Genomic DNA, 13,126 nt, shown 5'->3' with positions numbered 1-13,126 from the left:
CTGGCCGAGAGGGGTCGCTTGGGGGGGTTACAGGTGCTGGCAGAGGAGGGTTAGTTGTGGGGTACAGGTGCTGGCCGAGAGGGGTCGCTTGGGGGGGTTACAGGTGCTGGCAGAGGAGGGTTAGTTGTGGGGTACAGGTGCTGGCCGAGAGGGGTCGCTTGTGGTGGGGGGGGGCTACAGGTGCTGGCTGAGAGGTTTATGGGTGCTGAGAAGGTGGCCTGGGCGGGTGGCTGATGCTGGCAATGGGGACTGGTTGACGGGTGAGTTACTGATGCTGGAAGGAGATGCCCTGAAGTGCAACTGTTACAGAGAGGCGGAGCTGGATGAGGGTTACTGGTGCTGCTAGTGAAGCGCTGAGGGGTTATCACTGCTGGATGTGGGGCCGGCTGCAGGGTGTTACTGGGGCGAGGGCTGAGATTTGGGCTGGGGTTTCTGCTCGGCCTGGGGCTGAGACAAGTGATTGGCCTGGGGCTGGGATGGGCGATAGGGCTGGGGTGGGGGATCGGGCTGGCGGGGGTGTCTCTGACGGGCGACACACTGGATGCAGGGATGTCCCATGAGACGCTGTTGCAGAAATAACTCTGAGCCACACCGTGGGCAGCTGCTGCCGTTTCTCCCCCAGGCTGAAGGATCCCAGTCCATTTGCCCTGGGGCGGGGGTGCTGGTCTAGCTCGGAGGGAGGCTGCAGCTAGGCCCATTGGGCAGGGGCCAGACTCACCCTCTGAGTCTGAGCTTCTCAGAATTAGGAGCCAAATCCCTGGGTGCCCGGCTGGTCCCCACCCCGTCCGGCTGCATCCCTAATGGTCGGGTGACATCTGGTGGCAGCCGTGTGGAACTGCCCCGGCTGTGACCAGCCGTTGAGAGCCAGCTGGCACCGACTGGAGTCTGCCGGGCTGTTGGTGCATGGAAGTGCCCGGGACACCCGGAGGGTTGGGACTGGGAGGTGGTGAGGCAGCCGTCTCTGGCCCGGGGGCAGGGAAGGATGCAGGCCCTGCACGGGGAATATGCAGCAGCCATCAGAGCTGTTTCCTCACCTCTGGCAGGAAGGTGGAGGGCAAAGGGCCACATGCCCAGCCTAAGAGCAAGCTGAGAAGGTGGCTTGACCGGCTGATGCAGGGGTATGGCGCTGCCTGGGCCCAGCCCTGCTTGGTCCTACCAGGGGCACCTTACCCCCTGCTGCCCTGGGAGTCCGGCCCCAGGCTGGCCCAGCTGGGCGATTCCAGACTCACCCTGGGTAGTGCCTGAGCAGCAGACCCAGCCTGCGGGAGGGGCACTCAAGCCAGCTCAGCTGTCCACGAGGCCTGGGTGAGCTCAGACTTGATGCTGTTTTGCTCATGTCTCCAGAGCAGCTGGTTCCTGCAGAAAGTGCAGTTGTTACTCCAGGGGCAGCTGGGACAGGCAAGCCCCCACCCCACCCCTGCTGCCTGAGGCTCCATCCCCCTTGCCACAACCTTCCCCCCATGGATCAACCCCAGCCCCACCCCAGGTTACTGCCCCTAGGCCCTTTAGACTCACCTATCGTATCGTAGGACTGGGAGGGTCCTCGGGAGATCATCGAGTCGTCCCCTGCACCCACAGCAGCATCTATACTCACCCCAGCAGATTTTTTTTTTTAAAGCTAACCTGCCCCAGTCCCTTGAAAGGCTCCCTCAAGGGCTGAGCTCATAACCCTGGGTTTACAAGGCCAGAGCTCTAACCACTGCGCTATTCCCTGCTGCCGCTAAACTAAAGTGCTTTTACTGCTCGAACTAAAGGAGAACCTCCAGCAGCCGGCAGCCGTATAGGGCTCATGACACTCAGTGCTGCAGTTGATTCCACAGCAGGGGCCCATGGCACTCATACGAACCAGTGTATTATAATACCTTGCTGTGGTATTGCCGACTTCACCCACATAGACCTGCACAAGCTTCACAAACTCTACCCAGCAGAACTCTGATTAGCCAGTAGCCTCAAAGGGGAGCCTCAAGCTGTCTGAATATCATGGCTTGTGTTAAATGGGGCTACTAGTAGGGAGTGGGGAGAGGAAAGCATTATGGCAGTCCCTAAAGGCCCCAGTTGCAGTACGTACTTTTCTGTGCAAGGTGCTGTACAAATACCACAAGTGGGAAACGGTCCCTGGCCTCCAGAGCTGGCAATCTACATAAAAGGAGGATCAGGTGAAATGAAGGCACGGAGAAGGTGTAGGTCGAACCAGTCTTGAATGAGAGAATTTGCCAAACCATGGCGGGGCAATATTGTCTAGCAGCATCACTCACGCTTCCACTGCTTACTGGGCTCCTAGATGACGTTGAGGAGTAAATTACAGCAAAATAACAGCACAGAACACTGAGAGCCAGGGCTGGTAGCTGGAAACAAACTTCATGGAGCCACAGGAAGCTTGGCCACACCCATGATAAATGGTCGTCCGGCTAACTAAAATCGTGCCAGATTACGGATGTTACCAAACGATTTCCAGACTAGAGAGGTTCAACCTGTGCTACCAAAGCTCTAAAGTACAGGCACAGCCCACACATTGTTATACTACTTGAACAGCTTAGTTAAAGCAGCAAAAATTTTCAGCATCAGGTGGCTCTAAGAAAAGAAAGGGAGTGGCTTCTGTGATTCCCCAGTACCACTTTCCTGATCGGTTGAGCAGTTGGTTCACTTGATTGGATTATTCAGAAGTGGAAGAGAGCCGTTTCCTTAGTTTTGCTAAAGGTTCACGGTCAGCATGGCTTGTGCGAGTGTGCGCCACTGCCCCCTGCTGTGCTGAAACAAATGCTGAACTGTGTTTCATAAGCCCTGTATTGTTGACTGCTGTGGGAGAATCTCTGTAAAGATATACCCCAACAGTTTAATTAGCCAAGCAAGCAATGCGCCATGAACCCTGCCCAGGCTCTCACCAAATGCTCCAAGCAGAACCCAGCCCTCCCGATGACCTCCAGAAGATCAGGTCACATCATGTGCTGGTGTTAAACAGACCCCTGACCAGCATCTGTCTGTGGGGACAGCAAGAGGCCATGCTCCCTAGATCCTCCTGGACTCACTGCGTGGGTTCTGCCTGGCTGCAGACTCCCTGCTGTCCCACAGGGCCTTCCTCCATGTTCACCCTGCATCTCCTTGTGTCTTTACCCCCCCAGCACCCGGAGTGACTCATGTGATTGTCCGCGAGGACCCTTACCGCGTGTCAGGAGACCAGATGGCTCTGGGCCTGCTGGCTGGCGCTGCCACTGGGGCTGCCCTGGGATCCTTCATGTGGATGCCATGCTGGTTCTAGGAACTCACTCCCCGCAAGACGCCTCCGGACCAAGCACAGGACCAAGGAGTTCGGGCTCTCTCCAGGCGGCTGGCGGGGCGATGGCCTATGACGTAGAGCATTGTAAGGGTCCCCTTGCACTCCCCATGAGTCTGCACTTTGCTTGGCGTTCCCAACTAGGCGCATTGGTGGCATAAATTTCCCTTTGCCTCCTAACCCAGCAGTCACTGAATTTGCTCCTCACTCCACCTAGGACCTAGGCTGCCTTGTGCTGTGCCTTGCCACCCAGACCTCGACCAGGGCCAAGCGGAAAGCACTGTGGTTCTGGAGGGTGAAAAGCAACCTCCAGTACCTCACAGTGTCTCCTGCTCTGAAGGATGGCTCCTGCTCCTGGCTCTCCTTCTCCAAAGAGAAGGAAAGAGGAGGCGAGCATGAAGCCAGATCCTCTGCTGATGGATGGTGACTGAATTACACTCAGAGGTTGAAAAAAATACCCAAAAAGTTACTTGAGTAAAAGTATTGGAGGAGTAGCCGTGTTAGTCTGGATCTGTAACAGCAACGAAGGGTCCTGTGGCACCTTATAGACTAACAGAAAAGTTTTGAGCATGAGCTGTCGTGAGCACAGACTCACTTCATCAGATGCTGGTCTTGAGTAAAAGTGTGGCTGTTTTTACTTTTGGGTACTTGAGTACAATAAAGATTTGATGTGTTTGCATGCTCGTGGACTTTATGCAAGTAGTTTTCCAGAGGGACACCCATGATCTGTACTTAAGTACATCCCACCCACCCTCAGCAGCTGTACTTTTACTCAAGTAACTTTATGAGTACTTTTCCTACCTCTGGTTCCACTGAAATCAGTGGCCAAAACCAGCTGACTCCAGCTGAGAATCCTGTCTCGATTGGCTGCTGGGTTTCAGATCTCTGTCACTTACAGACCAGTGCTGTGTGAGTAGCAGATGTTTTATACGTTGCATTTCAAAGAAAGCTGATGTTGAGTTACAGAGGAGATATAAAGAAACAGCCCCCCATACGTAAGCCCTCCACACATGGGTACCATGTGTAGAACATGTGACCGACCACTTGTGTAAATGAACCACCTATGTCATCGCTGGGAGGAGAGGCCATGTTAGACATGTGATTCTATATGGTCCAGGGCAGTAGGTGAAGGCTACAGTGTCTTTCACGTCGTACGTAAAATGTACGTGGACGTGAGCCACACGAAGCCTTCTGCGTATCCAGTTCAAACCGGCACATGCCGACACACCCCCAGCCTCTGTTACACATTGCTCCACTATTAAAAAGAAATGCCTCACTACCTAAATGTCTGACACCCTCTGTCCTTCCTCCACGGCACTGCCTCCTGGACTCCCAACGTGGTAGGCCGTGATGGGAACAGTTCCACACAGCAGCCATGTCCCTGCCATTAGTGGCCTTCTGGCCTCTTCTCGATGCTTTCCGCTTCTCCCTCTGGCCCGCATGGCTGGTGCCTGACAACACAGCCAGTTCCACGCTTTGCTGCTTGAGGCCCCCAGCTGGCGCCCCTGCTAGGAGCACAGCCCCTGGTAGTTCCCAGTGCGCGAGGCAGGACAGCATCTGCAGAATGTCTCGGCACAGGCTGGGCTGAATGGTAGACAGCAGTTGTGTCTATTTTATGCCATGTGCAGTGGTGGCCATGTGAGGGTGGAATGCCTGTTCTCTGCCCACCCTGCATAGTGGCTGTGCACAAGAGGGGAGGGGAACAGGCCCATATGGCAGCCACTGGCAGGCAGAGCCCCCTCAAGGGTGGAGGGCAGCTTGCTCATTCTGTGTCCACCAGCACTTTGGCTGTCAAGAGCCAGGCATGCGTGCTGCAGATTGCTGAGGGAAAGACGCGGTAGCTTCCCTTCGCTCCTGCCAGAGTGTGCAGTGGCAAGAGACAGTGCTGACACCAAGTTCCCAGTAACCCAGTGCCCTCTAGCAGCTGCCCTTCACCCAGCCATTTCTGGTGCCCTGGATGGTGATGTGCTCTGAAAGGAAGGGGCTAGTGTAGACACAGCTGAAACATGTACTTACGGACAGACCGTGCCTCTGTTACTAATAGCTGAGCTCATTGGAACCCAGCGGTCTGCCAGGGGCACAACAGCCCTGCACGTAATATGACAATAAGCTACATAAACAGTACTAGCGAAGGCAGGGCAGAATAAACTGCACAGCCAAAAGGCCAAAGGCAGCAGCTTTTCAGTAACAGTGTGTGGCTCTGACATTGGTGGCTGACTTTCGTCAGCAAGTAGTTTTGAAGTGAGGTGCAACTTGGGGTATGCGCCACAGATCCTACGCCCGAAAAGGCTCATTCATTGGGAAGGGGTGAACACCATGGGATGAGGTTATTTCTACTGGAAGGCTGTTAAGATGTAGGCCTGCTTTCGCTGGCCATGCAGCAAAAGACCTCTGATGTGATCCTGGCTGGCCCCCCTGAGCTGACTAGGCTTGTTGGGGGGCGTGGGGGGTAAAATTGCAGCGTGGACATTCAGCCTCGAGCTGGATGCTGGGACGCCGCACAAAGTGGGAGGGTGCTTATTAACATACCACGGCACCAGCGAGCCCAGTGAAGCTGGACTGGTCAGTTCCACTTCCTGTTCTGGGTCACTTTCCCCTGCTGGTTGTCACACATGCACAAAGCGTCTGTGCTGGAGTTGCCAGCGCAGGGGACGGTTTCCATAAACAGAAAAAATAAACCAATCCTGTTGCATATTTAAAAAACCAGCTCGGTCGGTTTTGTGACCAGTTCTTTCAGACCTGCACCCCCCCACCCCGGCCGCCATTGGAGGCTTAGATTCTGGCTGGGCCTGAGCCATGCAGGGTAAGAGGATGCAGGGCAGTGATTGGCTACTCCCTTCCCTTGCTGAACGCAGGCAGCATGTGGCCAGCGGCACCCTGGGGGGGGGGGGGACTGGCTAGTGCAGTGATGGGCAACCAAGCAGAGTCAGTGGGCCACAAGTGGCCCTTCTGCAGCTCAGTGGGCCACGGCAGCCCAGCAGAACGCCACCTGTGGACTTGCCCCTCTCCCACATGCCTCTGGCGCACTGGAGCTGGGACAGCCATGAACAGCTGATTTGCGGCGTTCCAGGCCTGGGTGGAGTGGAGAGAGCGTGAAAAGCAAATGAGCGGGTGCTCTGAAAGAGCTGGCGGGGATGGGGTGGGGCGGGTGCAAGAGACATATGGGAGCAGGGGATGGACAGGAGTTGTGGGAGGGTTCAGTGGGCCATGGGTGGGGGCCCCAATGGGCCACTTGCAGTCCATGGGCTGCAGGTTTCCCAGCACTGGGCTAGTCCCTGGCCTGGATGATGGAGCACATGCAGCACCTGCACTCACCCAGTGGAAAGCAGGGAAGATGCCTGCGCTGGGCTACTGGGGCTGCGTGCTCAGCGCGCCAGAGGAACAAGGCCATGGTTTGGCCCGAAAAGGAGTTCACAGCACCCGGTTTGAATGTAGTCGCTTCCAGGCTCACTGGAGCCGTGGTAGGCTGGGGGAGCCCTAACCATAGGCACCAGGGGCAGACCGAGGGCAGACGAGCGGGGTTTTGCTTTCATCTCCTGTAGTTCTGTTTGATGTCGCTAGTTGATGTAGTCACCAGCCATCCGCTGCATTGTGACCTGGTGTGGGTCACCCTGGTACAGTAGCTGTCCTTAGCAGTAGATTGTGGTGTTTTTAATGGTAGTACGTCATGTTTCCTTGTCACTTGTGTGTTTTCTTCCTGTGCCCTGAGGAACAGAGTTTTATTGTACCACTGTCGCTATAAATCCACTAATGTATATTTTGAAAAATAAAGGCTATTTAAATCTAATGAAGGTGGCTGTTCATACTCTGTTTATAATCTGGTGCTTTCTTTCCCATATTCAGTGTCTAATGGATAGTAGCATTAGTCTGAGTTACTAGCTGGTATCTTTACAGAAAGTGTTACAACTTGTGTTATATATAGGCAACTAGGACTTAGAAGAATGCTTTTTTGCTGGCTGTGGTGGAATTCATAGCTGTGTAAATGGTGAATAACATGTAAACCTTTCAGACTGAAATAATTTCTTAGGTGAGTTTCTGCCTACGTATTATGCTCAGGTAAGAACTAAAAAATGTTACATGGCACCAGAAGCCTCGTAAAGAGCAGAACACAGGAATCTAGTAGCCTCAACCCCAGGATGAACTGGTGAAGGATGAACCCCCGCTGAGGAGTGGAAGGGAGTGAAGCAGTTTAAAGAGCTCTGTTCAGAGGCAAATGTTGCTCTCCACTGTTCTGTCTTGGAGAGAGAGAGCAAGCGAGCAAGAGAGAGAGCGTTTTCTAGTACTTGGTATGAATGAGCCAAAGGCCCATGTCATCCTCGACAGAGCACACAGTCCCCAAAAAAGCATCCACGCTCATCCCCAGCCCAGGATCGGTCGGTAAACCTCAGTATAGACGCCTCCCTTGCGCTTTCCTGCCTCCAAGGTTGTATGCCAGACCCGGCCAGGCCCGACTCCCACTCTCTAGAGAGCCCTTCCCCAGCCATGAAATGCAGGGGGAATTAACCACCTATGAGCCGGTAGAGCTCCAGTAATGCATGGTAAGGTCATTCAGCCGAAGAGCTGGCTGTCCCATTCCATGCAGCTGGCTGAGATTGCTGAGAAGGTGAGGGCGCCTCAGCAACGGGAGCACGGTGTGGAGGTTATGACCAGCTGTTGGTGCCATGACCCCCCTGCCTGTCCAATATTGCTGGGGGGATGAGGGTGGGAGGCTGGTCTGGAAAAGGCTGAGCTCAATGCTGCTTCTTACTGCCTTCGACCCCAAATGCAGACTGCACGTAGGCCTGTGCTGTCCTGCAGAGGAAAGCTTGTCTGATTCAGGGGCATAGTTGGTCTGATAACCACTCTGTAAATGCAGCGGCTGCCCACATCCGGTAAACTGAGGCACGGAGCATTCAAGAATCATCCAGTAAGCAGGTGGGGTGGCCACTGGGTGTACTAATGCCTACGCCCGACACCAGCTCTCCCCCCCACACCTACTTACATTCCGAGGTAAAGCTAAGGGCCCTCAGCAGCAAATGGAATTGAACCTGTGACCTTGGGGGCTAAAGCCATGAGCCACTACTGCACATGCCAGAAGCTTGATAGCATAGACATCACTTTCCTGCTCCGTGCCTCACTTAAGGCTTGGTTGACACTAGGGACGCAAGTTGATTGCAAATACGCAAGTCTCGCATGGCTAGAATTGACACCTCCAATTGCCTTACCTGGCCGTCCTCACAGAGGGAGGTCAATGGGAGAAACTCGTGACATCGAGGAATACAGGAGTCGACTGCCGACCCCCCAGATAGTTCGATTTCACACATCGCTACCAGGTATGCAAACTCCAACTCCGGATCCCTCACTGAGTTGCTCTTTGAAATAGTATAGACAAGCGCTAAGTATCAATCCAGCTAAGTCCCAGCTTGACACAGCCCTGGCTGAGATGCTTGAGTTGGGGTTGCTCCTGCTTTAGGCAGGGGGCTGGACTCACTGACCTCCTGAGGGCCCTTCCAACCCTAGGATTCTCTGATTCTATGCATTGTTCTCGCTCCCCTGCTACCAATCCCTGCGCACCTTTGGAAGGTGCAGGCTGGGCTCAACTTCATCCCCGTGTACTGTCCCACTAGCTGCCCGCAGAGATCTGCCCGGCCCTTCAGCTGACGCGCAGGAGCTGACAGGCTGGGTGAGTTGTTGTGATGGGGACAGAAAACAGACTGGGCAAAGTGCATCCCTGAGGGCGGGAGGCTGCCGTGCTTGTTGGCCTGTCTGTGATGAACGCGCTGCTCATTGCAGCAAGCTCCCACGTGAAGCAAAGGCTCCAAGACTGGCAGGGAAGCTGCTTGCAGCTGCCCCCTCCGCATAATGCTAATAGCTGATTTCTCAGCCCAGCCCAGCGTGGACAGAAAGAAGCAGCTTTTCATGCCACTCAGACAGGTGGGCTGGGGCCTGCTGCTTTGCCACTCACTACCACTACCAGGCGGTGAGCCCTGGAACCAGGAGCAAGTGGCCACGTTCTGAATGGAGGTGATGCTAAGAGCTGGAACAGGGCTGCGTACCCCAGCTGCAAGGGGCTGGTAGATGTTGATCAGCGGGGAGCCAGCGCTTGCAATTCAGGCATGAAAGAGATCAGGGCCAGCTTAGTTTTATACTTAGCTTAGTTCTGTAGGTCTCAGAGCACCATACAAAGGAAGTTCAACACCACTGTATCCATTTGATGGGTGGGGAAACTGAGTCACAGAGCAATGACGTGTTCAAGCACCATTAGTAGAAACCAGGTCACTGAGGCAGTCTAGGCTGTGTATTTGCCCCAATGGCCTCCATTAGTGCTGCTGTATCAGTGCTAATCCCTGGCGCAAGCCAGTTTAGCTGTCACATGGCCAGCTCTCCCCTTCTGGAAACGTCCGAGCTGGCTCACTTCATACTGTGGCTGTGCCATCTGCCTTGGAGATTTGCATTGCAGCTATGCAGCAAGATGTTTCTAGACAATTTCCCATCTTAATCAGGCCCTAGGCTCATCACAATTCTTTAGTAGTACAGTAAGGGTCAGGGATCTGCTTGTGCTAGGGGCTGTACAGAGAGTCGGACCTGGTCCTTGGGAGCCTACAAGCTAAGCGGTGAGCACAGACAGAGTGGGTAAAGGGACCAGACACAGAAAATGTGCACAGGACTGTGAGGGGCACATGGCTGGTTAATGCCACACACATCATTTTCACATTCAATTGGCAAAAAATAAAAACTTTATTGATTTCCTTGTCAAGACACATTCAGCTGAGTGACCAAGTGACTTTCAGTGGGGCTCCCGTCTATTTTTGCCTGCCCTAAACTCCTTTGCTTTTAGGCAAGAGAGGTGGGAAATCTTGAGTTGGCCAGAGCCTTCTTCTTTATCCTGATTTAAAATCCCCTGAGTCACTGACAGTTTCTGTAATGTTCACAGCTCTGCCAGCTTGGTCTGCCATGGACTGCATCGCTTCTACCAGCTAACCTCTTACCTCTGTCACCACCTTTGTTATTTTCCTTCCTTAACTCCTCTGGAAAAGCAGTGAAAAAGATACAATTAGGGATGGTAATTGCCAGGATCACCCCTCTCTCCTTTTTGGGGGCAGGGGCTAAATCTGTACCATTTTCATTTCTCTGGTGTCTTGGTAATAATAATAATATAATACTTACATGGCCCTTTTCATCCAGAGCATTCAAAGCGCTTTACATAAGTGGGTAATATCATTATCCCCATTTGGCAGATGGGGAAACTAAGGCAGAAAGCAGGGCTGTGACTTGCCCAAGATCACGCCACAAGCTTAGGTGGAGCCAGGAATAGAATCCAAGTCTTCTGAGTCGCAGTGCCCAAGCCCAGCCTGGTGAGTATGATACTGCCCCATGCCCTGCGGGATTTTTCACAAATAACTATTGGTAGCACAGAACTTTCATTACCTACTTCCATTAATGCACTAACCTGCTTATTATCCAGACTGACACATTTCTGTAGGCTGTAGGCTTCTAGCCCCAGGATTCAGGCAGCAACAGCCTTCTGTCCACACCTTTTCTCTTTGTTAGACGACATCTTATCTGGCCTTTGTGAGTTCCACTATTGTAACACTATAACAATATGGTTTGGATTTTTTTTTCTATAACCACATTGAAAGTCCTCCTCTGCAGCCAAAATGAAGAGCAGTAGCCATTAACTGCAAGGCTGGGAGTCACATACTCGTACTGCATCTAAATTTCATTACAATAGTGTCAGACCTGGCTGTTAGAAGATCTGTCCTAATGGCACCCACCGTCACCAGATAAACAAACAGATCTCAAGCTGTACAGAGACAACTTAGTTAACAGCATTTTGTCTGGCAAGAAACTACTTATCAATAGCTGAGGTTGTGGAATCCTCATTCTATGATGATTGTCCTCACTTTTCTATTGTTTGTATACTCTCTCTCTCTCTGGTTTGTAACTGTTGCTGTCTGCTGTATGAGTTTGCTAGGTGTAACTCAACTAAGGTGGTGGGTTATGATTGGTTAGGTAATTCTGTGAAGAATGTACTCTTGTATGGATGTGAGACATGTACTAAAGAGTCTTCAAATCACAAGCTACAGACATTCCTAAACAAATGCCTGAGGTACGTCCTTCACATCAAATGGCAAAGACTTGGTCCCAAATGAGGACCTTTGGAACTGAGCAGGACAAGAACCACTTGACATTCATATCAAGAGAAGAAAGTGGGGATGGCTGGGCCACACTCTTAGAAAACCATCATCCAGCATAGTCCATCAATCTCTCAGATGGAAAACACAAAAGAGGAAGACCTCAGATAACATGGAGAAGAGCTACTGAGACTGAAGGACAACAGCTGGGGTACTGCTGGAGTCAGCTAGAAGTTTTGGCCCGAGATGGAGTGACATGGAGGAGACTTGTAGATGACCTATGCTCTACTCAGAGTGCAAAGTTTTAAATCAAGGCTACGCTTGGTTAGTAAAATTATACTAAAAATCATGGGTCAAGGTATAGCTAAGTAGGACTCATGTTTCACTACATAAACTGGGATCCAGGAAGGAAAACAGCAGGAAGAAAGAAGGAAAAAGACCTGGGAGAAGAACTTACCTCCAAGACACAACCAAAAATCAGTGCCGCCAGAATTCCTCTGCATGACCATGAGGTGCAGCAACCAGCATCCTGAGCGACTGACTTTGTCTGGCCCAACAGGCCTGCCTGCCTCTATCACAGGGATTCCCAACCAATGCGTAAGGACCCAAACATGGGTTGTCATTAGATTTTCTAAGGGTCACTAGCTGGGTGGCTCATGTGGCTGCATGTGGCTCTTTCAGGAACCACTTGTGGCTCCCGCCACTGCTCACTCATCCAGCTCCTAGTCCCTGCCGTGCTGAGATGGAACTCAAGGTAGTTGGTTGAACAGCTGGCAGGAGGGCTGGGGCCATTAAACCAGTGCAACTGAGTCCCATTTCAGCATGGCAGAGCAGGGGACCGCCTGCACTGCAGGTCGGGGAACGAGAGTAGAAAAGGGAATGGCGCAGAGGACGCGACAGCAGCCTGGAGAAGGAGCAGCAGCGGCAGTGCACAGTGCTTGTGTGAGGTAGGTGTGGGGGGGGGTTCGGGGCTGAGACAGGTTGAAGCTGGGGGGCAGGGGCGTGCATTTTTCACAGGGAAGACCCTCCCCCAGCCCCCATTTTGAATAGCGTGGGGGCACAAAGTCTTACTGAATTGCCAAAATGGGGCCCCTTCCCGAAAAGCCTGGGAACCGCTGCGCTAGCAGGCCTGGTGCTCAGCATGCCGTGTGCTTAGCCTGTGTTGTGCGTGCTTGGGAATTGTCAACAAATAGAGACTAAGAAGATGAGCGTGTAAGGTGTTTCAGTGGCACAGATCCTGTAGACCTGCAGGGAATTATGCCCTGAGCCCTAGGCAGTGGGTAAGGGTGGGTGTTTATATTAACAGGGTCACACCTTGAGCCCTAGGGATTGGGTAAAGGTGAGTGTGTGGCCCTGAGGTGTGGCAGGGATTTGTGAGGTAACACTTCTGGGCAGCTGCCTCCTTTGTTTCTGTGCCAGCTTTTGTCCAAATCCTGCTCTTCTCCGTCCTGCAAATGGTCCTGTGGGAGTACTCAGATGTTAAAAACCAGCGACCAGATGGTGTTGTGTAGCTCTGAGTAGCCACGTGCTGCTAAAGGCCTTTCCCCACTTGTGGGCCTTGTGCCTTTGCCAGCCTGTACGTCCAGCCCTAGGAAATTCCCCCCAAGCTCATCACTCGCTCATAGGCGCTTGTAAGCTCCTGTTGCACCTCCTCTCTGTGTCCCTCCCTGGCTCCTCTGGGCTGGTCCCTCGGGCTGTTAGCCCGTTAAAGAGGCCTTTCGAAAATCCACTCAGGCATTTG

At 52.9% G+C, this 13,126-nt stretch overlaps 1 protein-coding gene across 2 annotated transcripts in view; it reads left to right on the top strand.

The window, feature by feature from the left end:
- Positions 1 to 7,049, top strand: part of PLEKHB1 (pleckstrin homology domain containing B1) — a 34,966-nt gene extending 27,917 nt beyond the window's left edge. For both annotated transcript variants that reach the window (XM_074979396.1, XM_074979311.1), the window contains exon 7: positions 3,120 to 7,049. In XM_074979396.1, coding sequence (XP_074835497.1) covers positions 3,120 to 3,256 — 137 coding nt within the window. In that variant the 3' untranslated portion in view covers positions 3,257 to 7,049. The remainder of the gene's footprint in view (positions 1 to 3,119) is intronic.
- The last annotated feature ends 6,077 nt before the right edge of the window (positions 7,050 to 13,126 follow it).

This window comes from Carettochelys insculpta, chromosome 1, assembly GCF_033958435.1.
Source record: "Carettochelys insculpta isolate YL-2023 chromosome 1, ASM3395843v1, whole genome shotgun sequence".
Taxonomy (NCBI): domain Eukaryota; kingdom Metazoa; phylum Chordata; order Testudines; family Carettochelyidae; genus Carettochelys; species Carettochelys insculpta.
The sequence above is the reverse complement of the archived record's forward strand: the minus strand, read 5'-3'. Positions and strand labels throughout refer to the sequence as shown.